This window comes from Saccopteryx leptura, chromosome 5, assembly GCF_036850995.1.
Source record: "Saccopteryx leptura isolate mSacLep1 chromosome 5, mSacLep1_pri_phased_curated, whole genome shotgun sequence".
Taxonomy (NCBI): Eukaryota; Metazoa; Chordata; class Mammalia; order Chiroptera; family Emballonuridae; genus Saccopteryx; species Saccopteryx leptura.
In genome coordinates this window covers 1,853,039-1,875,886 of record NC_089507.1, presented here as the reverse complement: position 1 = coordinate 1,875,886, position 22,848 = coordinate 1,853,039, and the positions used below count along the sequence as shown (strand labels likewise).

At 47.1% G+C, this 22,848-nt stretch overlaps 1 protein-coding gene across 4 annotated transcripts in view; it reads right to left on the bottom strand.

Moving 5' to 3' along the window:
- The window catches only part of HTT (huntingtin), a 132,175-nt gene that overhangs the window by 106,130 nt on the left and 3,197 nt on the right, over nt 1-22,848 (bottom strand). For all 4 annotated transcript variants that reach the window (XM_066386831.1, XM_066386829.1, XM_066386830.1 and 1 more), the window contains exons 2-5: nt 13,778-13,861; nt 5,961-6,081; nt 1,869-1,928; nt 1,423-1,502 (exon numbers count right to left, since the gene is read on the bottom strand). In XM_066386831.1, the coding sequence (XP_066242928.1) occupies nt 1,423-1,502; nt 1,869-1,928; nt 5,961-6,081; nt 13,778-13,861 (345 nt within the window). The remainder of the gene's footprint in view (nt 1-1,422; nt 1,503-1,868; nt 1,929-5,960; nt 6,082-13,777; nt 13,862-22,848) is intronic.

The window sequence follows — 22,848 nt, the reverse complement described above, 5'->3', positions numbered from 1 at the left end:
CAGTTTAAAAACTTTTTACAATAAATTATAATAGTTATTAAAATACTCGTATTTTAAATTAGAAAATAATAGATATGATAAGAAAGCACCACTTTAGAAATAAAAGTTAAGAAATGAGAATAAAGCTTTCTTGGAAAAGCATTACAAAACTTTTTTCAGTATTCAAGCTACAGACGCCCTGGAGCTGAGAGCTGGCCCTCCAGAGAGAGAAAGGGACTGCGCAGGTCAGAGGGGCCCCAGGCCAGGTGAGGACCAGCACCTGTAAAACAAGGCAGCGCCCTCTAGTGCAGAGGCGGGAACAAGCAGGTCTACACCCAGGACTGCATCAGGGAGCCCAGGCCCACCTTTCTAGGACAATTTTGTGGAGACCCAAGGGGGGGGGGAAAAACAGCCAACAAGAAGAGAAACCTGATGTTTTGAAGAAGTAAACTCAGGCCAATGAGTCAACAGAGAGTGTCTAAGATGACGGGGCCCTGGGGGGCAAGGTCTCCCTGGGCCTTGGTGAAAGAGTCTGGATTTTATCTAACAGCTCTGGGACAGGAGCCAAGAGTTCGAGCCAGGGAATAATTTAAATTTAACCCAATCACATCTTTTTAAGGTCACTTTGGTTGGGTGCCATGTGGAGAAATGGCGATGTGTTGTTTTAGAAATATAACAAATCTTCTTAAAATAAGAATAGCAAAAGCAAAAGGTTATATAAAGAGAAATTTCCTTAGTGACTGTATCTCTACAACCATATAAGATTCTTATGAAACTCAAACACACTGAAATAAGTAATTGTTTCATATTCATAGTAAGGGATTTGGCCACCCCACCCGTTCCTCGGGCACAGCCAAGGGTCTATGGCTGTTCTGCCAGTTAAGGAGACAAGGATGGAGTTGAAAAATGTGGTCTTTCTTTTGTTTTTCCCAACCCATTAAAATAGAACTGTTTTAGTTCATCAAAACTTGACTCACAGTTTACATCCACATTTTTTACCTCTGTCACAGACAAAGGTCTCCCCTTAATTCCCACGGTAAGCAAAATGAGGTGGGGACTCAACCTCCAACCACTGGACAAGCATCTTTTCAGCAGCGACCACATGCAGATGCTGTTACCAGTGCTGGGCTGCAGAGGGTGGACAGGGAAGACCCCTGCTGGCCCAGGGTGTGCACCTCCCACGTGTCCTGGGGGAGGGTGGGCCAGAAAACAAACAAGCACACAGATGAGGGGGGCCGGGGGAAATGTTCCTGAGAGCACAGTGCAATGAAGGAAAAACAAACTGGACGGCACAGCTTGGAGGGCGGAGGTGGGCATCTCAGTGCACAGGGCAGACCTCTGAAGCAGCGACATTCGCACTGAGATGTAAAGAACCCACAGGAGCTGGCCCCACCGAAGTAATAACAATAATATAGTAACAACGATCCAGAGCGTACCACCTACCTGCATTTCTGAGGCCGGACCAGGTGGGCCAGCTCAGCAAACCTCCACAGGGCAGCGCGCAGGCTCCGAGAAGCACCGTTCTGAGCGGAGTTAACGAGCAGCGTGTTATATTTAAAAGTCATGGACACTAGTCACCAAGAGGACTTCATATAAACACAAGTATTTTTTTCATCGTTAACTTCTATGTTTAGAGAAAAGGCCATTTAAACATTTAACCACTTTAGAAATTTTAAGGTCTAGTGGCATTACAAAAAGTTACGACTTTAAATTCCCACCGCATCTAATAAATAATGAAGAGTACCTTTTGAAGAAAAGTAAAACAATAAAGTCTACTTTACCAAACCACTTTCCCTTCTAACATTTTTACTTATTAAGAAGATAAAATTCTACATAAACTGCTCAATACAGTGAAACCATTTTTTCAATAACAGAAAATACAGGCGTACCTTTTTAATTTCCTTATAGAGTTCTAATTGTAGTCTTGGGAGATTAGAGTCCATCAAAGCCTACAACGAAAAGACAAGAGGTCTGTTCAGGGAAGACACAGTCCATTAGCAGCTCTGAAGAAAGGTAAAAGGCAACTTAAATTTCAATCTTGGGACAAAGTAGAATAGAAACCTAAACTAAGAACCTATTCATTAATAAAAAAGCACATATGTGCAGGAAGTTATCGGAATAGCTAGGTTTAGGTGACTCACTTGAATATAAATGAAAGAGGAAGAATTTAACTTTTATTACAGTCAAATACTACATAATATCAAAATTAAATGGCAGGTGGTTAATTCACTCTAAAGCTCTTATCTGAGACCCATAATAGCAACGAGTGAAGAATACCCTGGAAGGTTTCCACTCTTTGTTAAAGTCCATTTCTATTGGGTGAATCACACACCAGCAAGGCCTTGAGGCAGGGGTCCCCAAACTTTTTACATAGGGGGCCAGTTCACTGTCCCTCAGACCATTGGAGGGCTGGACTATAAAAAAACTATGAACAAATCCCTATGCACACTGCACATATCTTATTTTAAAGTAAAAAAAACAAAATGGGAACAAATACAATATTTAAAATAAAGAACAAGTAAATTTAAATCAACAAACTGACCAGTATTTCAATGGGAACTATGGTCCTCTCACTGACAATGAAAGCGGTGCCCTTTCCGGAAGTGTGGCAGGGGCTGGATACATGGCCTCAGGGGGCCGCACGTGGCTGCAGTTTGGGGACCCCTGCCCTGACATCTGGGCGCCAGTAGACAGCAGAGCGCCTCTTAAGATCAGAGTCGCTCGCTCGGCCGCGCAAACACACTGCTGACACAGACCCCGTGTCCTTTCTGAAGGTGCGGTCCTCTGCGGATACCTGGGCACTCCCAGCCCCACAGCTCCGGTGACCCTCGGAGCCCGAAGCCAGCTGAGAGCCTCAGGCCCCTCTCAGCCCGTCTCCTGCTCACACTCCCAGGGCCCATGGGCTCTTCCCTGGACCACTGCCTCCGTGGATTCTCCACACAGGGCTTTCCCCACCCACAGCAGGCTTCCATCGTCACCACGTTGCTCGTCCTAAATAAGCACTCCTCAGCGATCCTCAAGAGCTCCTCCTTCTCCACCAGATAAAAGCACAGAGCCCCTGAACTGACCCTCAGCGCCTCCCACCCTCCTCTGCAAGCGGCAGGGGCTTCCCGGCAGCCTGAGAGGCTGCACGCCGCAGGGCTCAGTAGGCCCCGAGTCTCCTGGCTAGCCCATCAGCCACCCCCTCCAGCAAGCCTTCTCCATGTCCCCCCACAGAAACCACCACAGCCTCCGGATGCGCAGCCACAGCAAGCTGCCAACCTCCCCCAGAACTAAGGGTTTACAATGCATGCCGTGACTTCTGTCCAAGCACGCTGCCTCACACAAGACTGGGCCTGAACTGAAGGCTGCATCGGATTATCAGGGCACTTTCCTACATAAACGAAGAGCAAAATATGCCCCTTTCCTGGTCATGCAAAGTCTGGACCTCATCCTAAGCATGTAACAGTGCTCATTAGAAGACAAGTCCAGGGCCTGACTCCCACGTGTCCGTTCCTGTGTTCCTGTCTGTCCCTGACACGGTGCCTGGGGCCATCCATGTTACCAAGCCAGCCTATCCTCTGCTACAGTGAGAGCAGATCCAGCCAGACCCTGACCCATGCCCAGCCGGCCAAGCCTGGAGACTAGAGCACCTGGGAGGCAGAAACCTGAGCACAGTCCAATCCCACTATGTCCAACTTGGAGCAGAAAGGAGCGGTGGAAAGAGACGGGCCTCGTCTTATGTTCAGGTCACAACATGAGGCACTGGAATCTCTGTACTGGGAGGCCAGAAACAAAAAAAAGGGGGAAATGGGAAAGAAGTAGAGCAAGGGCCAGAAAGAGAACCCAGGACCAAAAGCTACGAGCTCGGGTCAGGTCCACAAGTCCAAACATACACCACCCCGGTCTGTCCAGCAGTTCTTGGAAGCAGGTCTCTGAAGACAGACTTCAAACAGAATGATGCTGACGTGTAGAACGAGCACATCAGAGCTCTGGGGGTCATACTGTTCTCCCTGCCCTCTTGCCACGAACCAAGGCAACCTGTGGTGCCCTCTTTAGGTTTTCTGATCCTAAGACTCCAAGTTCACGGACTGACCTATCAGCCCAGCATGGTCCGGAGTGGGAATAATAAAAGCAACCTTGGGCTTCAGGTCTGGGAGGAAGGTAGTGCAACTGAAAAAGCCATCCACAAACATGCTGTGGGTCCCCAGGTACACGCAGTGTCACCAACAGACCACTGGGCATGGTTAAATGGCCACTGGCCGGGACATCACTGCGGGAGGCAGGATGCAAGCCAAAGCAAGAGAGCAAGAGGAAAGAGGCCGAGCGACAACCCAGAGGGGAAGAGGGACCTCTCTGGGCTGCTCCTGACACAGGCAGCTAAAACCTGATGGCGACAGAGAAGCCAGCGTCCTGGGCACAGCGGGAAACTGTGCTGCCAGGTGGGAGGGCTCCCTGGGCAACAGGGAACCGCAAAATCCACAGGACAGAAGATGGAGAGCAGCTGGTCCGTACGGAAAAGCCTGGTATTACTGTGAACACCTCTCACCACTCTGAGGACCGGGAAGAGTCCAGGACAATGCTGCCCAGCACGTCATGCACGTGACTGCCTCTCACACTCACACTCATGCACACACACACAGAACAAAAACCTGTCCGATTCCCTTTATGGTTAAGGACACCGAGCCTCACGGAATAAATACATTTCCCGAGACTATTCAGCTAGGAGGGAGCAGAGGCAGGATTCAAATGCACGCTGCCTTCACTCCCAAACCCACATGCCCTCTGTCTGCCTGGTAACCACGCCTCATCTCCTGAAACCCAGGAGTCACAGGGTGACCATCTGCCCAAGGAAAACCGGACCCGTGAAGGAAGAAGGAAGAATGACTTCTTGGCCAATGTAAAACGTGGGAAAGCCCTGGGGAAGCCTCCAAAGAACAGTTTTGTTTTTAAGACCCTAACGAGAAGGGAAATAGTTAACTAACCTATGTTCGTCTGGCCAAGTACACATCACTAGGAAGGGTGTCTTCCAGGAAAACAAGACACGCAGCCTCTTCTCAAAACCTATCTAAATCCCAAGGGTGAACTCAAGGCAGCAGGGGGAAGAAGAAAAACTGGCAAGGTCCATTAAACAAGGATCCCTGCGGAGAAGGGAGCAGGGACATTCTGCTCCTTAACCAGTATGAAGAAACAGTTTTTAGAGAAAGTGTCAGGAACTATGTCAGTGAACATGCCTTGTGTTGGTAGGCCTACAGTGGGAACAATGTCTAAATTTATACATACAATTCAAAAAGCCCATTCACAAACTCAAAGGTGCCCTCAAGGATGGTGATCAGGATGGGTGGGGACACAAACCAGGAGCAGGGCAGAATGAGAAACACGAGGCCAGTTTCCCGACACATCAGGAACCACAGAAGAAGGACTCTATTACCTGGACAGCAGGAAACAGAAAAGGGGACAGTAGATGTAGAGCCACGTGATCTCGGGCACATCAGGAAGCAGTAACAGAAGTCAGGTGTGCCCTGCTTGGGCTTCAGCTTTCTGGCTACCATCCTTTCCTGGCAACCGCGTGCTGCCCAGTCAGGTCACACCAATCCCAGCTAACCTACTGCAGAGTCACATCTTTACCTGCAAACAGGACTGCCACGCCCAGGTCTTAGGAGGGCAGAGAAAGGAGACAAAGGAAGGAAGCTAGAGACACCAAACACGGACTCCAGGGGCCTACAGTTTCTCTGGGCAATGTCCAGAGTGAAGGTGGTGCCCGGACTGACATCTCCCCCAGAGCAGCCAGGGGCCAGCATCAGCGGCCAGCGCGGCCCACGCCCTGCGCAGGGGAGGGGCAGACAGTCCCTCAGGTGCAGCAAGCAGGCCGGCAGACACAGCCGCCTCCAACCACATGGCAGAAACGCACCAGGTGCAGGGCCCTAAGGGACTGGGTCCCTCAAAACGAGCAGCCGTGGCCCAGGATCACAGCTCAGACCACACCGGCCGCCAAGTCTCACTTTTATGACTTTGTTGAGGCATTCGTCAGCCACCATCCTGACATCCGACTCCACGTCGTCACTGCACAGCAGAAAGAGCTCCATAGCGATGCCCAGGAGTTTCTGAAACTCGGGAGAATTTCTAAGTGAGAAAAGAAGAGAGACTGTCACCAAGAGCTTACGAAGACATGACGACAAAATGTCATGTGGCGTCTGATGTCCAGTGTCCTGTGTGGGATTCTGGAACAGAAAGAGGACATTACATAAGAGTTCAGGTTAATGGTCTCGCATATTCATTCGTCAACCAGGAAACACGTACCACAGAAACGTAAGAGGCTAAGAACAGGGGGCACCACTCGTGGGGTACACAGACACTCTGTGCTATCTTTGTAACTTTTAAAACTACTCTAAAACGTTAAAAGTTTAGAAAAAGAAGTTGTACTTGCAAAACAAATCTCATTTAAGTTTTAAATTCAAAACTCTTCAGCCTGACCAGGCGGTGGCACAGTGAATAGAGCGTTGAACTGGGATGTGGAGGACCCAGGTTCGTGACCCCGAGATCGCCAGCTTGAGCGTGAGCTCATCTGGTTTGAGCAAGGCTCACCAGCTTGAGCCCAAGGTCGCTGGCTTGAGCAAGGGGTTCTCAGTCTGCTGTAGCCCCCCAGTCAAGGCACATATGAGAAAGCAATCAATGAACAACTAAGGAACTGCAACAAAGAATTGATGTTTCTCATCTCTCTCCCTTACTGTCTGTCTGTCCCTATCTGTCCCTCTCTCTGACTCTGTCTCTCCCACAAGAAAAAAAAATTCAAAATTCTTCAAAGGACAATGCTTTTTGCATATTTTAACTCAAAACAAAAAACATTACTTAAAAACAAACACACGGCCTGACCTGTGGTGGCGCAGTGGATAAAGCGTCAACCTGGAAATGCTGAGGTCGCCAGTTCGAAACCCTGGGCTTGCCTGGTCAAGGCACATATGGGAGTTGATGCTTCCAGCTCCTCCCCCTTTCTCTCTCTCTGTCTCTCCTCTCTCTCTCATCCCTCTGTCTCTCCCTCTCCTCTCTAAAATGAATAGATAAAAAATAAAAAAAAACACACACTGGCTTGAGATACTTAAATCCCAGACAGCCATCTGGTCCTTGCCAACAGGTTGCTCTTACTTGCAACATTCTTGATATCTGAATCAGAACACCAGCATAACTCTTTTACTTCCTTTGAATCTTGCTTTCCAGTGTCCCAACGTATAAGCACAAGTCACCGCAGACTCAACATGACCATGGTCAGACTATGGTCTTTGCTCTGCCACAGCCTCACAAACACGGGACTCTACGCAGTGTTTGTGAGCAACTTGAAAACGTTTAACTGACAGCCTGTTCAGGCTGTCCTGATCCAGTAGGCAAACAGCCAACACAGAGACAACTGATAAGCTCTAGTCATGGAACCAATGTCACTCACACCAGTGGGAAGTGTAGCAAGCTGACAATACAGCCCCCGAATAATGCTGCTGTTTTTCCAATATCAAAATCAGATGGCTGTTTCCTGACCTCAGCCTAGAGTGCTCAGAAACAGAGCCACCCCCCACTCTGTACGTCATAATTCCTACCAACGGTCAGAGAGCCCGGGAGAAAGCAAAGGACTGCATTAGCAATGATCCACAAATCCAAGCAAGAAACAAAGCATGCCACTCAGCACTATTCCCGACCTCATCCACACAGAATACAGCTGGGAAGACAGGACAGAGGAGGGAAGGGCCCTGAGATGTGGGGGCAGCATTCAAACGCTGCTCCAGCAGTGCTACCCACAGAAAAACCGTATGAGCAACATGTGCGACTTTATACTAATAGACGTATCAGAAATCAAAAGAAACAGGCAAAATCATTTTAATACATCTCACTTAACCCAATGGTTGGCAAACTCATTAGTCAACAGAGCCAAGTATAAACAGTACAACGATTGAAATTTCTTTTGAGTGCCAAATTTTTTAAACTTAAACTATATAAGTAGGTGCATTGTTACTAACTTAATTAGGGTACTCCTAAGCTGGCATTTGCTAATCATTAGGTTATTTTGTGGAAGAGCCACACTCAAGGGGCCAAAGAGCAGCATGTGGCTCGTGAGCCATGGTTTGCAAACCACTGACTTAACCCAATGTATCAAAAATATTACTGCAGCAAATAATTAATAGAGATAATTTATTGATATAACAATCTTTTTTATATCTCAATTGAGGCACAAAATTTTCATCAGAAGTACTTTCTCTGTCCTGACCTCATAAAATTCACAACTGAAGTAGATTCACTTATTCCTACTAAATGAGTAAGTCCTAGAGACCTTAATGCACAACATAGTGAGTACAGTCACCAATACAGTATCATATACCTCGAAGTTGCTCAGAAGCTAGATCTTACCTGTTCTCAGCACAGTAAGAAAATGATTATCATGTGACCTGATTAAGGTGTTTACTAAGGCTACTGTGATACTCATAATACAATAGACAAATGATTGAGGAAGGGGTCACTGACTCTGCTGTAGCCCAATGGTCAAGGCACATATGAGAAAGCAGTCAATGAACAACTTAGGTGTCTCAACAAAGAACTGATGCTTCTCATCTCCCTCCCTGCCTGTCTCCTCTCTCTCTCTCACAAAAATAATAATAAATACCCCTTTATAATCCTTTAACAGCTGTACAACCTATACTGATAGCTCCCTCATTCCAGATAGCAGTAATTCGTGACTTCACTTTGTTCAGTCTAATTTGACTGATGTTTTCAAATAACTCACTTTGGATTTTACTGATTTCCTACATGACTTCATTTTCCACTTTACTCACTTTCATTCCTTTCTCCATTCTCTATTACATTTGGGCTGCATCTGCTCTTCTTTTTCAAGTTTCCTGAGGTAGAAGCTTCTTTTCCAAATGGATTTAGTGCCAAGTCCCCCTCAATTACATGAAACAGCAGCACACCACAGGTTGCGAAATCCTCCGTTTTTTATTTTCAACCAATTCAAAATACCTGTCCTCTCCAATTTCCATTTCTGACTTCTTCTTTGACCCATGGGTCACGTGGAAATGTATTTTCCACCCATTTCTATTTGGGGCTTTTCCAGACTTTCTTTCTATAATACTACAACTTAGAGAGTCCACTTCGTATGCTTTGAGTTCTTGTACATTGATAGACTTGTCTGACGGCCCAGCACGAAGTCTATGTCCTGTGGGAACTTGAAAAGGGTGTGTCTTTTGCGGTTCTATAAGAAGTGTCTATAAATGTCTCTCAGGACATGGAAGTGGACAGTGATTTTCAAGTCTTCTAGATCCAGATTTTACGTCCATGTGTTCTAAGAATTAACCCTCTTGTATATATGCTGTCAGTACTTTCTCCAAGTTCAACTTACTTTTGAGTTTAAGGTGGATTCTGACATACAGTACTGAACTATATTCCAGTCAAAACCATTTTTTCCTTTATTTGCTGGCCTTCCTCAGCCTAACAATACAGGTTCTTTTTGTAGTAATTTTGTTGGTTTTCTATATTTAGGAAATTAATCTGACATTTTTATTTTTGTTTGCAATTTGAGGCAGAGATGTGAGTGTCCCCTAAACCAGTGGTCCCCAACCCCCGGGCCACAGACCGCTACCGGTCCGTGGGCCATTTGGTACCAGTCTGCAGAGAAAGAATAAATAACTTACATTATTTCCGTTTTATTTATATTTAAGTCTGAACGATGTTTCATTTTTTTTTTTTTATTGATTGATTTTTTAGAGAGAGAGGAATGAGAGAGACAGAGAGAGAGAGAAGGGGGAGGAGCAGGAAGCATCAACTCCCATATGTGCCTTGACCAGGCAAGCCCAAGGTTTCGAACCGGCGACCTCAGTGTTCCAGGTCGGATGTTTCATTTTTAAAAAATGACTAGATTCCCTCTGTTACATCCGTCTAAGACTCACTCTTGACACTTGTCTCAGTTACATGATACATTTATCCGTCCTACCCTAAAGGCCCGTCCCTGAAAATATTTTCTGACATTAAACAGGTCCGTGGCCCAAAAAAGGTTGGGAACCACTGCCCTAAACAGTCAACTGGTTCAATAATCCATCATTCCTCCAATGATACTATATTTATCATCAATTTACACACCCAGATACACACAGACACCTTCCTAACTCTCTACTCTACACCTTCTTTCATGTCTAATGGCTATCTTACTGTCATGTGCAGGTCTTACCATATTACTGATGGGTTCAGATATTCTTTGCAGCATTCATGTATTTATTCTTGCAGATAAACAAATTCAAAATATCCCTATTAGAATTTTGATCCAAATAATTTTAAATTTAATGATTAATTTAGAAAAAATTCAACTTTAAATTAAAAAATCTTCCCACTTAGGAAGTAAAGTAGTCATCTACGCCTTTCAAAAAGTTAATAGCAGGCCCTAGACGGTTAGTTGGCTTAGTGGTAGAGCATCAACCTGGCATACGAACACCCCAGGTTCAATCCCCAGTCAGGGCATACGGAGAAGTGACCATCTGCTTCTCTTCCTCTCCCTCTCCCCCTTCTCTCTCTCTTCCCCTCTCATAGCCAGTGGCTTAATTGGTTTGAGCATCAGCCCCAGGTGCTGAGGATGGCTCAGCTGATTCAAGCATCAGCCCCAGACAGGGGTCTTAGGGTGGATCCCAGTTGAAGCATATGCAGGGTACGGGGGGGGGGGGTCTATCTCCCCTCCTCCTACTTAAAAAAATGAAAAAGTTAATAGCAATCTTTGTGTAATTTCTGCATATTTGTTGTCAATTCCTTGAAATTTTATATGTTAGAGCTACTATGAATAGGATCTGAACCATTCTACTTTCTAGCTGATGTATGCATATTGATATATGATAAATCTATGTATTTCTGAGCATTTATTTCTACTTAACCACCTTAGCAAGGTGCACTTGCTTACATGTGGGTTCATAGGGATGTCCAAGAACATAGTTTTAAAAACAAACGCCTATACTTCGCCCAAGCAGAGGGTGCAGGTGTGCTAAGAAGAGTAGTGAGGTTTCCCCCTTACTGCAGTTTTGACCAACTTCCCAGTTGATATTGATGCTCTTCCATATTTAGGAACCGGCAGGTTAGACCAGCAGATGAAGAGCTCAGGTTGCTGCACAGTCATACTGTCCATGGAGCTTTAGCTAAATCCCCACCTTAAAACATCCAGAAGCCAGCACTGGACTACCGCCCAGGAGAGAAAGTCAGCACAGCACAGAAGCTACAAGAACATACCATACTGCTCACAAATATTAGGGGATGTTTCATTACTTCCTATTCATTCTGAAGCATCCCCTACTTTTTGTGAGCTGTGTAAAAATTCAGTGACACACAAGGAGAGCGCACAGGAAAAGACCAGCCATCAAGATTTCATAAAATGTGTTTCAGACATACACAAAACATTCCCTTCTACATGCCCAAATTCTTTTTTTTTTTTTTTTTTTTTTTTTACAGAAACAGAGAGAGAGAGGGATAGACAGGGACAGACAGACAGGAACGGAGAGAGACAAGAAGCATCAATCATCAGTTTTTTGTTGTGGCACCTTAGTTGTTCATTGATCGCTTTCTCATATGTGCCTTGACCGTGGGCCTTCAGCAGACTGAGTAACCCCTTGCTCAAGCCAGCGACCTTGGGTCCAAGCTGGTGAACTCTGTTCAAACCAGATGAGCCCGCGCTCAAGCTGGCGACCTCGGGGTCTCAAACCTGGGTCCTCTGCATCCCAGTCCGATGCTCTACCCACTGTGCCACCACCTGGTCAGGCTCTACATGCCCAAATTCTTGCAAAATATGGAGCGTATCTTAAAATAGACTTGTTCATTGCTCTGATGAGACTCAAAGTGTCCTCTCTGGGTCCACACCCCATCCAATATCCTTTTAACAAGCTCCTCTACAGAACAAGAAGTATAATGACTGATGGCATCACTCCATACAAACAGAATAGATACCCTAATGTAAAACCATTAACAGCTATTATTGTGATTTAAGATGGCAAACTGAACCACAAATCAATCTTAAGATGTCGCAACATACTTTACTAATATGTGAACGGAAGCCAACATTCCATCCACTGAGAATCATCAAGAAACAAAAGCATGAAGCACTCAGAGTGGAAGAGATCTCTTTTTCTGGGTCCAAGAGATCTCAAAGTAAAATGTCATTCCTGGGGCCCCAGAAAGTGGAGGTGCAGTAAACCAAGCTGTGCACGGCTGCAGAGAATCCAGAGTTGTCAGGGACTTGAGATCATTTCACACAAAGTGACATTAAGTGACAGATGATACATGCCATGACAGGAGGTTAGTGACTGCATCCATGGAGTTCTGGACAGTTTCCCAGGTGACCCTTGACCCTAAAACAAAGGCTCCGAGACGCTGAACTTATCTAGCTCGCCCTGGTGAAATCCAAACCTTTTCTCCTTTTCCCCACTTTTATCCCAATACTGTTTTCTACAGCAGCATACTAACTCAGAACTGTTACACAGGGGTAGGCAAAAGCAGACTTCCAGTTGTGAGTACACGAAACATTGAGTTTATTCTTGAATTGTTATTATTGTATTATTTTCCATACAAACAACTGTAAACCTACTTTTGCCCACCCCTGAATTTTCACTTTCAGGACATATTTTCACTTGTTACATTTTCTTCCCACAAAGTTTCTATGAATTAGATATAATAGAAACAGAAATCATCCACCATATTTCATAAATGATGGAACAAGTTAAACTAAAATGAAATATTATATGTGAAATCCCTTTGAAAGTATAAAATACAAATGTACAGTGCCATTAAAATAAGTGAGTCTCCGAGTTTCTGTCGGCACTAAAATCAAGATGACTATTCTCAGGGTGTTTCCTAACAGAGGAGAAAACAGCCTCCTGGTGGAGGGGGACGTGAATTATTTATTCCATGGGGAAGAAAAGCGAGCGAGTATTTCACACATGCCCATCTGGGTGACAGAATTCTGAAATCATAGGTGCCTCTGTCTCCTCCCCAGGCCCTTAGAAACAAGCCCAAAACATTTCCCATCTGCTGCTACTAAGGCCTGTGGTCAGAAAGACCAGCAAAAGCAAAGAGAACGAGGAGAATCAGCAAAGAAGCCACAAAAGAAGGTGCTGTTTCAGTCGGAAGAATAATCCTGCAAGGGAAGCAGACCTACAGCCCACAGCCCGACTGGCTGCCCACGGCCCGCGACCCCGCGTGTGGGGAAGCTCAGGCAAGCAGCCAGCACCGCGGAGTCCCACAGCTGCGCAGGGCCACCCACGGGCAGCCCAGTGCCAATGAAAAGCAAATGAACATCTGATCACTAGACAGGCTCGTGTTGTCCGCATTACAAAATAATGTACAATATCAAACAAAAGAAGATTTTTAAATGATTACAGTTACCAAGAGTGCCTATTATTATATATAAACATGCTGCTCATGTCATAATGGTTACAACTGCTGTCTGTACGATGACAAAAGAGAAAGAGCTGCCCACACCGTGTCTCGCAGCCTTGACATAGATAGCCAGAAGTATGGGGAAAGGGTCTTCTAAAGGCTTGAGACAACTGGGGAGACAAAGAACATTCTAGCCCATTTAGAATGAAAATGTAGACCTTGGCCTGGTAGCTGAGTTGATTAGAACGTTATCCTGATACACCGAGGTTGCTGGTTCAATCCCCAGTCAGAGCACAGAACAATGAAGACACAGATAAATGCAACAACAAATCAATGTTTCTCTCTCTCCCTTCATCTCTCTGTAAAACCATTAAAACTTTTTAAAAGAATGAAAATAGATCAAGTTTATATTTTCACTAGAAGGACAAAGGGCACTTACCTGAGAGACTGAGCCACGATGTTTTCACAGATTGTCAGACAATGATTCACACGGTCCTTCTTGGTGGCTGACAATTCTTTCTTTCTAAAAGAAAATAAGAAAAAAAAGAAGTGAACATGTGTTGAATTAATGCATGCCCTTACTTCTACATGCCATTAGTGCCTTCAGTAAGCACTCGTGACCGCTAGGAATCACCCTATACTCTGTGGTGGGCGCAGGGCGGATTCAGGCCTGGAGGGCAGACGGCCTCTACCCACAGCTTCCTCCACTACCCTGCTCCACAGCAAAGACAGCTGATGCTACCCAGGCATCTTATTTTTCCCAATTGAGCAGAGACATTACAGTACAAACAGTGACTCGTCCAAGATGACACCAGCAGAGGGGCATGCAATTCAATGAGATACAATTACACAGTACTTCCCTGTATACCTAGCTGCCTCCACTTCTCAAAATCACGTTGCTCACCGACTGCAAACACCAGACCACACAGACCTCATGGTCTCTGTTAGGTGTAAATTACAGACAATGGCTAATTGCTTCTATATCCCCAAACAGCTAGAAATAAGCCTCCTGCTTTGAGCCTTTCTCACATTCAATCCCTAGTAAGGGAACATACAAGAACAAATGGATGTTCCTCTCTCTCTCCCTCTCTGTCCCACTCTCCTTCCTCTCTAAAATCAATAAATAAAATTATTTTTCAACATATATTTTTAAAAGCCTCCTACTAAGACCTCTCAGCCAAACAAAGGAGATAAACAGCCAGGTCAAGAAGGTCAGACAGGCCCTGGCCGGTTGGCTCAGCGGTAGAGCGTCGGCCTGGCGTGCAGAAGTCCTGGGTTCGATTCCCGGCCAGGGCACACAGGAGAAGCGTCCATCTGCTTCTCCACCCCTCCCCCTCTCCTTCCTCTCTGTCTCTCTCTTCCCCTCCCGCAGCCGAAGCTCCATTGGAGCAAAGATGGCCCGGGCGCTGGGGATGGCTCCTTGGCCTCTGCCCCAGGCGCTGGAGTGGCTCTGGTCGCAACAGAGCGACACCCCGGAGGGGCAGAGCATCGCCCCCTGGTGGGCAGAGCGTCGCCCCCTGGTGGGCTTGCCAGGTGGATCCCGGTCGGGCGCATGCAGGAGTCTGTCTGTCTCTCCCCGTTTCCAGCTTCAGAAAAATACAAAAAAAAAAAAAAAAAAAAGGGGTCAGACAAAGGTGCCGCTTCCCGCCCTAAGCCAGCGCCTTCAGGTCCTCAGGGTGGGCATCCCTGAGATAAGGCAGAGGGAGGGTCCACAGAGGATAAAGCAGCCTAAGAACTAAATCCAAGCGAAGAACCTGAGTGTAGTTACAGTACCTGAGACTAACTAGAAACAACTAGGTTTTCGAGGGAATTCTATTACCAAAGGGGGGAGGAGAGGACTCTAACCTACAAATACTGTGACTGTTGAATCTCTAATGCAACCCTCAGGCTCCGGAAAGTGCACCTGGAGGAACAGCTGGTACAACTGCAAATCCAGGGAAGGCATGCCCTCCGAAAGCCACTTCAGTTGTGGCCCGGAAAGAAGACAGAAAAGGAAAAGCCTCTCAAGGGGAAGTCAGGGGCCAAAAGGAACAGACAGGGGTTCCAGGCAGAGGAGAGAACCAGGGCCTGAACCAGAGCCTGGTTCATGGAAGGGGAGAGGGGCTTCCAGACAACTACCCAATGAGAGACCCTCGTTACAAAGGCTGGGGAGTGCTTCCCACCACGTGTGTCTCCTTCCTGCGTGGGACTTGCACCGGTAAGTCACACTGCGGTGTCAGTCGTCCACCAAAACGCCATTCTTCCCTTCCTGGACACATGCCTCCCGCTCTGAAGTTCCATCGCCTGGCCTCCCTGCAGCTAGAGACAGACCCTGACTCGGTCCCCCGAGAGGAAACAGGACAGGAGGCCTGCCTCGCTGGCTTCCCAAGGTGTCCCCTCCCCGTTCACCTGCCTCCAGTTGGACATGCCAACTCCCAGTTGTCACTCAGACAGACAAAGACTCCAAGATGGCTGCAGAGCCATGGGAGGAAAGTAGAGGCCCCCAGCCCATCCTCACGGACACCCACTTCACAGCTCTATGATGGAAACCACCCAGATGGCAGATGGAGGGATAAAGCACTCGACCAGATGAGGGACTCCTCCTTGGCAGTGAGAAGGGCAAACTGTTCATACACGCAAAGGTGAACCTCGGTGTACCAGGCTGAGGGCTGCACACTGGATGAGTCCATTTATGTGACGTCCTAGAAGAGACAGAACTACAGGAACAAAAGTGACCAGAAGTTTCCATGGGCCGGAGAAGGAGCTGACAGCCAAGAGGCATGGGCATGGGGAAGGTCAGGGGTGATGGGCCTGTACCAGATCTTGAGTGTGGTGGTCATTACACAGCTTTCTGCACTTGTCAGAAGCACAGAACTGTACAACAGAAAGGGTACATTTTACCTTATGTAAATTATAACGTGGTTTTAAAAAGAAAGAAGTGCTATGATAATTCAAGTGCTCTCTCCTTTAAACGGCCATATCAAAGTCTCTGTTACAGCAGCTTAGTTTACTAGCTTAAGACAGCCATCAAGAAAGTTAAAGAACAGGGACAAATTTAAGCATTTTAAGAAGAAAACTAACTCATCTGTCTATTACTCTTCAATTTCCAAAGACAAATCTGCCCAAGGCCTTACATGAACTGAACTCACTCATCCAGACTCAAGGCTGTGTGGGTAACAGCCCCTTGACATGGAAGTCTCTTACACAGGGTCTGAAATGATCTCTTCGGGGATGGTAATAAGAACAATATTGACAAACACTAAACCAAGTGGACTTTAAATGGCGTGGAATAGAAATACTCATGACAGCAGTTTTTAGCAAAATCAGAACCTTCCTCCTGTGGTGTTTCTGCCTCCAAGCCCAAAAGGTGGTTCACAGCAAGTCCCTCTGCTCTCTGAGCCCGACTCTCCCAGCGGGAACCGATGGGGCTTGCTAACTAACGTGAGTGCTAGCCAATGTCTTGGATGGGCCAACCCTGACCAGTTGGCATGGGCTACCAGAATGAAGCCTGGAGAATACTTTAAATCCTATTTGTATTCAGTAAGAGAGAATGCTCTCAAGGCCTGCTGCCCAATTTCATAACACCTGAGTGTGCTGGCCCCACGGGCCAAACTTGAGCATGTCCACCAAACTGGGACTACCAAAGAAAGAATGTGGTGCAAACTTCCAACAGCGGTTAACATGGCCCATTCCCATCTGGCCGCAGGCTACTTTAACCTCCACCCTGGGTCAGTATTTCCGAACCTCCGGGAGCTCTGGCCACTGGAAATAACTCACTTGTTTTGGTCCTGCGTTTTCAAGCTCAGGTCCTGTACATTCCTTGGCCCCTGCTTGAAATATGTCCTTCTTATCTTATTTTGTCCAATACACAAACTAACACGTGTAAGAAAACTACAACTATTGTTTCCCCCATGAAACTGAATTAGATGGACGGACTGACATGTCAAACTGACTTGCTCCACGTGAAAAGTAAGTATGGAAATGAAGGTGAAAGATGGAAGCGCCTTGCTCTGGGCAGGAACTGGATGAACAGGTGACTACTGGATAGACAGGGTCAGAAGAGTCCTGACTCTTGAACCGTTTTTGGTAAAGCAGTCATTGTAATTTCACCTCCAAAGAAAAAGCAAACCTCCCTCAGCACCTCCAACTGTAGAAGGAAACAGTCTGCACAGAAACACACCTTTGGAAGGAGGGCCGTAGAAAAACCAAATCCTCTACAGCACGCTGCCATCCTGTCAAAACAACTATCAAAGAACCAAGGCTAAAAGTGGGAATTCAAGCCCTCTCCTCTAAACGCTTACTTTTAGAATATGTTACAATTGCGCAGGGAAAATGTGGTTCCAGGCTGAGAGTGGGCAAGGGGAGGCCTGGACCACCTGAGGAATAGAAGTTCCAATCACTCATGTCACACGAGCCTGGCCATCTGTGCGTGCAAGCACTTCTGTGTACACATGCCAGCCGGCACACACACAGCCCACACGGCCAGAGGAACCGAGGTCGAGGCTGCGTCGCCCTCAGGCGGGGACCCTGCTCTGACTCCTCCCCAGCTGTTCTTTCACTTGCCAAGTCCTGTAACAGAAGAGCATTCCTAGAAAAATAGGACTCTTCCAAAAAGATTTCTTTTAAGTGAGAGGAAGGGAGATAGAGGCAGGCTCCCACATGCACCCCGACCAGGACGCACCGGTAACCCCCGTCTGGGGCCGATGCTCAAACTAATTGTGCCACTGGCTGTGAGAAAAGAAGAGAGAGAGAAGGGGGAGAGGGAGGGGAAGAGAAGCAGATGGTCACTTCTCCTGTGTGCCCTGACCGGGAAGGAACCTGGGACAGAACCCAAGACGGAACCCAGGATGTCTGCACACCAGGCCAACACTCCATCCACGGAGCCAACTAGCCAGGGCCTCAGAAAGATGTTTTTAAAGAAGAAATGGGACACCAAAAGTCATTTTGGAATTATGTTTCACACATAATTTAAAAATAAAAGTGGTGGCCCTGGCCGGTTGGCTCAGCGGTAGAGCCTCGGCCTGGCGTGCGGAGGACCCGGGTTCAATTCCCGGCCAGGGCACATAGGAGAAGCGCCCATTTGCTTCTTCACCACCCCCCTCCTTCCTCTCTGTCTCTCTCTTCCCCTCCCGCAGCCAAGGCTCCATTGGAGCAAAGATGACCCAGGCGCTGGGGATGGCTCCTTGGCCTCTGCCCCAGGCGCTAGAGTGGCTCTGGTCCCGGCAGAGCGACGCCCCAGAGGGGCAGAGCACCGCCCCCTGGTGGGCAGAGCGTCGCCCCTGGTGGGCGGACCGGGTGGATCCCGGTCGGGCGCATGCAGGAGTCTGTCTGACTGTCTCTCCCCGTTTCCAGCTTCAGAAAAAATACAAAATAAATAAATAAATAAATAAATATAAATAAATAAAAATAAAAGTGGTGCTTGATTAGGGGAATCAGATTTCCTCCACCTGCAGTCTGTACTAGAGAAAAGAGGCCGTTAAAATAAAGGCTTTCTTACTAGTGGACAAACCGAATACAGGAACAACTGCCAGTAGAAAGAGGTGCTGTTCAAAACCCAATCTCTTATGCCTAGTGAAAAAAGTCTGACACAAAGCACCCCATCTGTGTGAGGCCAATCTAAAAGAAACATCCGGAGCAGGCAAATGCAGAGATGGAAACAGGTGAGTGGCTGTGGGGACTGGGGGCCAGGGGGACATGGGTAGTGACAGCTAATGGGGAAGAGCTCTCTTTTGGGAGTGAGGAAATGTTCTGGATATCAGATACTGGTGAAGGCAGCAGAACCCTGTGAATAGAGCAAAGCCCACTAAATTGTATCTGTTGATGGTAAATTTTATAATAACCACAATCTCAATGTTCAAAAACTCTCTGCAAATGCCATCAGGTCTTCCTCCACAGATCCAGACTCTGACACCTGTGCTTAGGTTCATGATCCCTGTCCACCAGGGTGGCCTTTTTTTAAGTGAGAGGAAGGAAGACAGTGAGACAGACTCCTGCATGCACCTCCACCAGGGTTTACCCAGCAACACCCATCTGAGGCTGATGCTTGAATCAACCGAGCTATTTTTAGCACCTGAGGATGACACACTCAGTCCAACCGAGCTATCCTTAGCACCCAGGGCCAATGCTTGAACCAATCATGTCACTGGCTGCTGGAGGGGAAGAGGAAAAGAAGGGGGAGAGGGAGAGAAGCAGATGGTCAGTTCTCTGTGTGCCCTCACTGAAAATGGTATCTGGAACGTCTGCACTCTGGGCCAATGCTCTATCCACTGAGAAAACTGGCCAGGACAGCCTTTTTTTTTTTTTTTTTTTTTTTTTAAGATTTTACTTACTCATTTTAGAGAGAGAGAAAGGGGGAGGAGCAGAAAGTATCAACTCCCATATGTGCCTTGACCAGGCAAGCCTGGGGTTTTGAACCGGCAACCTCAGCATTCCAGGTCAATGCTTTACCCATTGCGCCACCACAGGTCAGGTGACAGCCTTCTTTTTTAATTGAAGTTTTTACTGAGGTAATTATAGATTCACATGCCCAGCTCACAGTCAGCGTTACAACCTACTTTGCAGCTACACAAATGCTCGATGGCCCTCGGGCAGAAAAGTCTCACTGCCTCAGCTACACCTGGACACCCGTGAGCCACAGAAGGCCTCCCTCCCGAATGCTGACAGCACCAACAACAGCGGAGAGGCCGTAGCCCCAGCAGAGCTTCTCAGCCTTCCAGCGCAGAAGCTGCTCACTGAACCTGTTAGCATGCAGACTCGGACTCGGTGAGTCTGACAATGGGCATGCGCTCTGCACTTCGCAGATGCTCCCAAGTGACACCAAACTGCTGGCCTGAGGCCACTCTGAGCAGCAGCATCCATAGCATTCACGCCTCAAACAGACAGTCTAAAATCAGAGCTGATCTAACACAATATTAAATAGTGTCTTCATGCAGCCCCATGTTCATTGCAGCATTGTTCACAGTGGCCAAGACATGGAAACAACCAAAAAGCCCTTCAATAGAAGACTGGATAAAGAAGATGTGGCACATATACACTATGGAATACTACTCAGCCATAAGAAATGATGACATCGGATCATTTACAGCTAAATGGTGGGACCTTGATAACATTATATGAAGTGAAATAAGTAAATCAGAAAAAACCAAGAACTGTATTATTCCATACGTAGGTGGGACATAAAAACGAGACTAAGAGACATTGATAAGAGTGTGGTGGTTACGGGGGAGGGGGACACAAAGAAAACTAGATAGGGCCCTGGCCGGTTGGCTCAGCGGTAGAGCGTCGGCCTGGTGTGCGGGGGACCCGGGTTCGATTCCCGGCCAGGACACATAGGAGAAGCGCCCATTTGCTTCTCCACCCCCACTCCCCTCCTTCCTCTCTGTCTCTCTCTTCCCCTCCCACAGCCAAGGCTCCATTGGAGCAAAGATGGCCCGGGCGCTGGGGATGGCTCCTTGGCCTCTGCCCCAGGCGCTAGAGTGGCTCTGGTCGCGGCAGAGCGACGCCCCAGAGGGGCAGAGCATCGCCCCCTGGTGGGCAGAGCGTTGCCCCTGGTGGGCGTGCCGGGTGGATTCCGGTAGGGCGCATACGGGAATCTGTCTGACTGTCTCTCCCGTTTCCAGCTTCAGAAAAGTACAAAAAAAGAAGAAAAAAAAAGAAAACTAGATAGAAGGTGACGGAGGACAATCTGACTTTGGGTGATGGGTATGCAACATAATTGATTGACAAGATAACCTGGACATGTTTTCTTTGAACATATGTAACCTGATTTATTGATGTCACCCTAGTAAAATTAATTAAAAACAAAAATAAAAGAAAAATAAATAAATAAATAGTGTCTTATTTTTCCTTCTTGTCTAAATAAGGTACATCTATTATTCCAAGGTATTGTGCCAAATGGCTCCCTTGCAGGGACTGGAGGTCATAGAACTGGGGCTCTTAAGGTGGGAACATGTGTCAGCAGCCCATTTGAAAGCCAGGACAATGTAAAGCCTTTACCTTTACATCTCCAAAAGTCCTCTTTTAAAATAAATGCTACAACATCATACAGCGATTAATAAAAATTATGCATGGCTTGAGCGCAGACTCACCAGCTTGACTGTGGGATCACAGACATGACCCCATGGCCGCTGGCTTGAGCAAGAAGGGGTCACTCACTCCGCTGTAGCCCCCAGTTAAGGCACAAATGAGAAAGTAATCAATGAACAACTAAGGTGCTGCAACAAAGAATTGATGCTTCTCATCTCTCTCTGTTCCTGTCTGTCTGTCCCTATCTGTCCTTCTGTTTCTGTCCAAAAAACCCCCCAACAAAACTTACAATTCAACAATAAAAAGACAAATAACTCAAAAATAGGCAAGAATGAGGACAAGGGCATCAAGCTAAATTTACAAGAGCCTTAAAGTAAGGTCCGTAATCTTACCGTTGAACTTCCTCAAAAGGACAATAAACTCTGAGCTGTGCAAGCTGTTGCAGCAGGGCTGTTATTTACAGCTGGAACAGAACCCTGGTAACACCAACTACAGCTAAACTAGGTGATGCTTAGTAGACAGAGATATGAACAGGTCCTATTGGCTCTGCCTTCAAAATCAGTGCCTTCTCAGGCCCCTTGCCTCTGCGAACAACCTGGCAGAGCCTGGCACACCTCACCAGCACACTGCAATGGCTTCCTACGGTCTCCTGCACCTGCCGTGCGCCTCTTCACTGGTTCTCAGCCAGGGTTCGCTGCAAAATGGAACTCAAGGGCTGCTAGTCTTCAGACCAAACAAACTCTGTGATGACTTCCTATCTCGCTTAGAATAAATGTCGATGTCTTTATTCCACCTACAAGGAAAAACCTATTTATTGATCAGTGTGGCCCTCCCCCACCTCTCTAACCTCACCTCCTGCCAAGAGTCTCCCTCTGACTAACTCAACCAGCCAAACTGATATCTGTGCTTTTCCTGAAACAGGGCTCTTTGGCCCCATTCCCCAGCCTCCATACACCCTCAGTTATTTACTTCAAGTCACTACCTCGGTGGCCCATCCCTGGACACACTATCTAAAACGTCAACAACCCTGACATGGCCCAGTCCCCTTCCCTGCTTTGCTGCTCACGAACATAAAAGCTTCGTGAATGCAGAGCGTTCTCTGTCCACTGCTGGAACCCCGCGCCTACTAGAACAGTGCCTGGCACACGCTGAATGTTCAGCAAAACATTTACTAATGCCTAAATAATTAAAGTCAGGGCAAAACTAGGTGGGAATCTGAAGGAGAATGAGGACGTGCCAAAGGCAGAAATGTCAACTGCCTCCCAAGCTCAGGCACTCCCTGCATGCCAGTCCCGCCCAGGAGCCCAGCATCCTCCATGCTGAGCCAAGAGCTGCCACTCAGATAAACTTCAAGCGAAGCCCACGCGTGGCTGGGACACTACAGTTCCACACAACAGAGAGGAAGAGCCATAAAATTAGAGCAGACACTTTCCAAATTGCTTTCGGCCAATCTCACGTTGAAGAACAGATTTTTCAGCCGAAGCATCTGAACAGAAATGCCAAGCT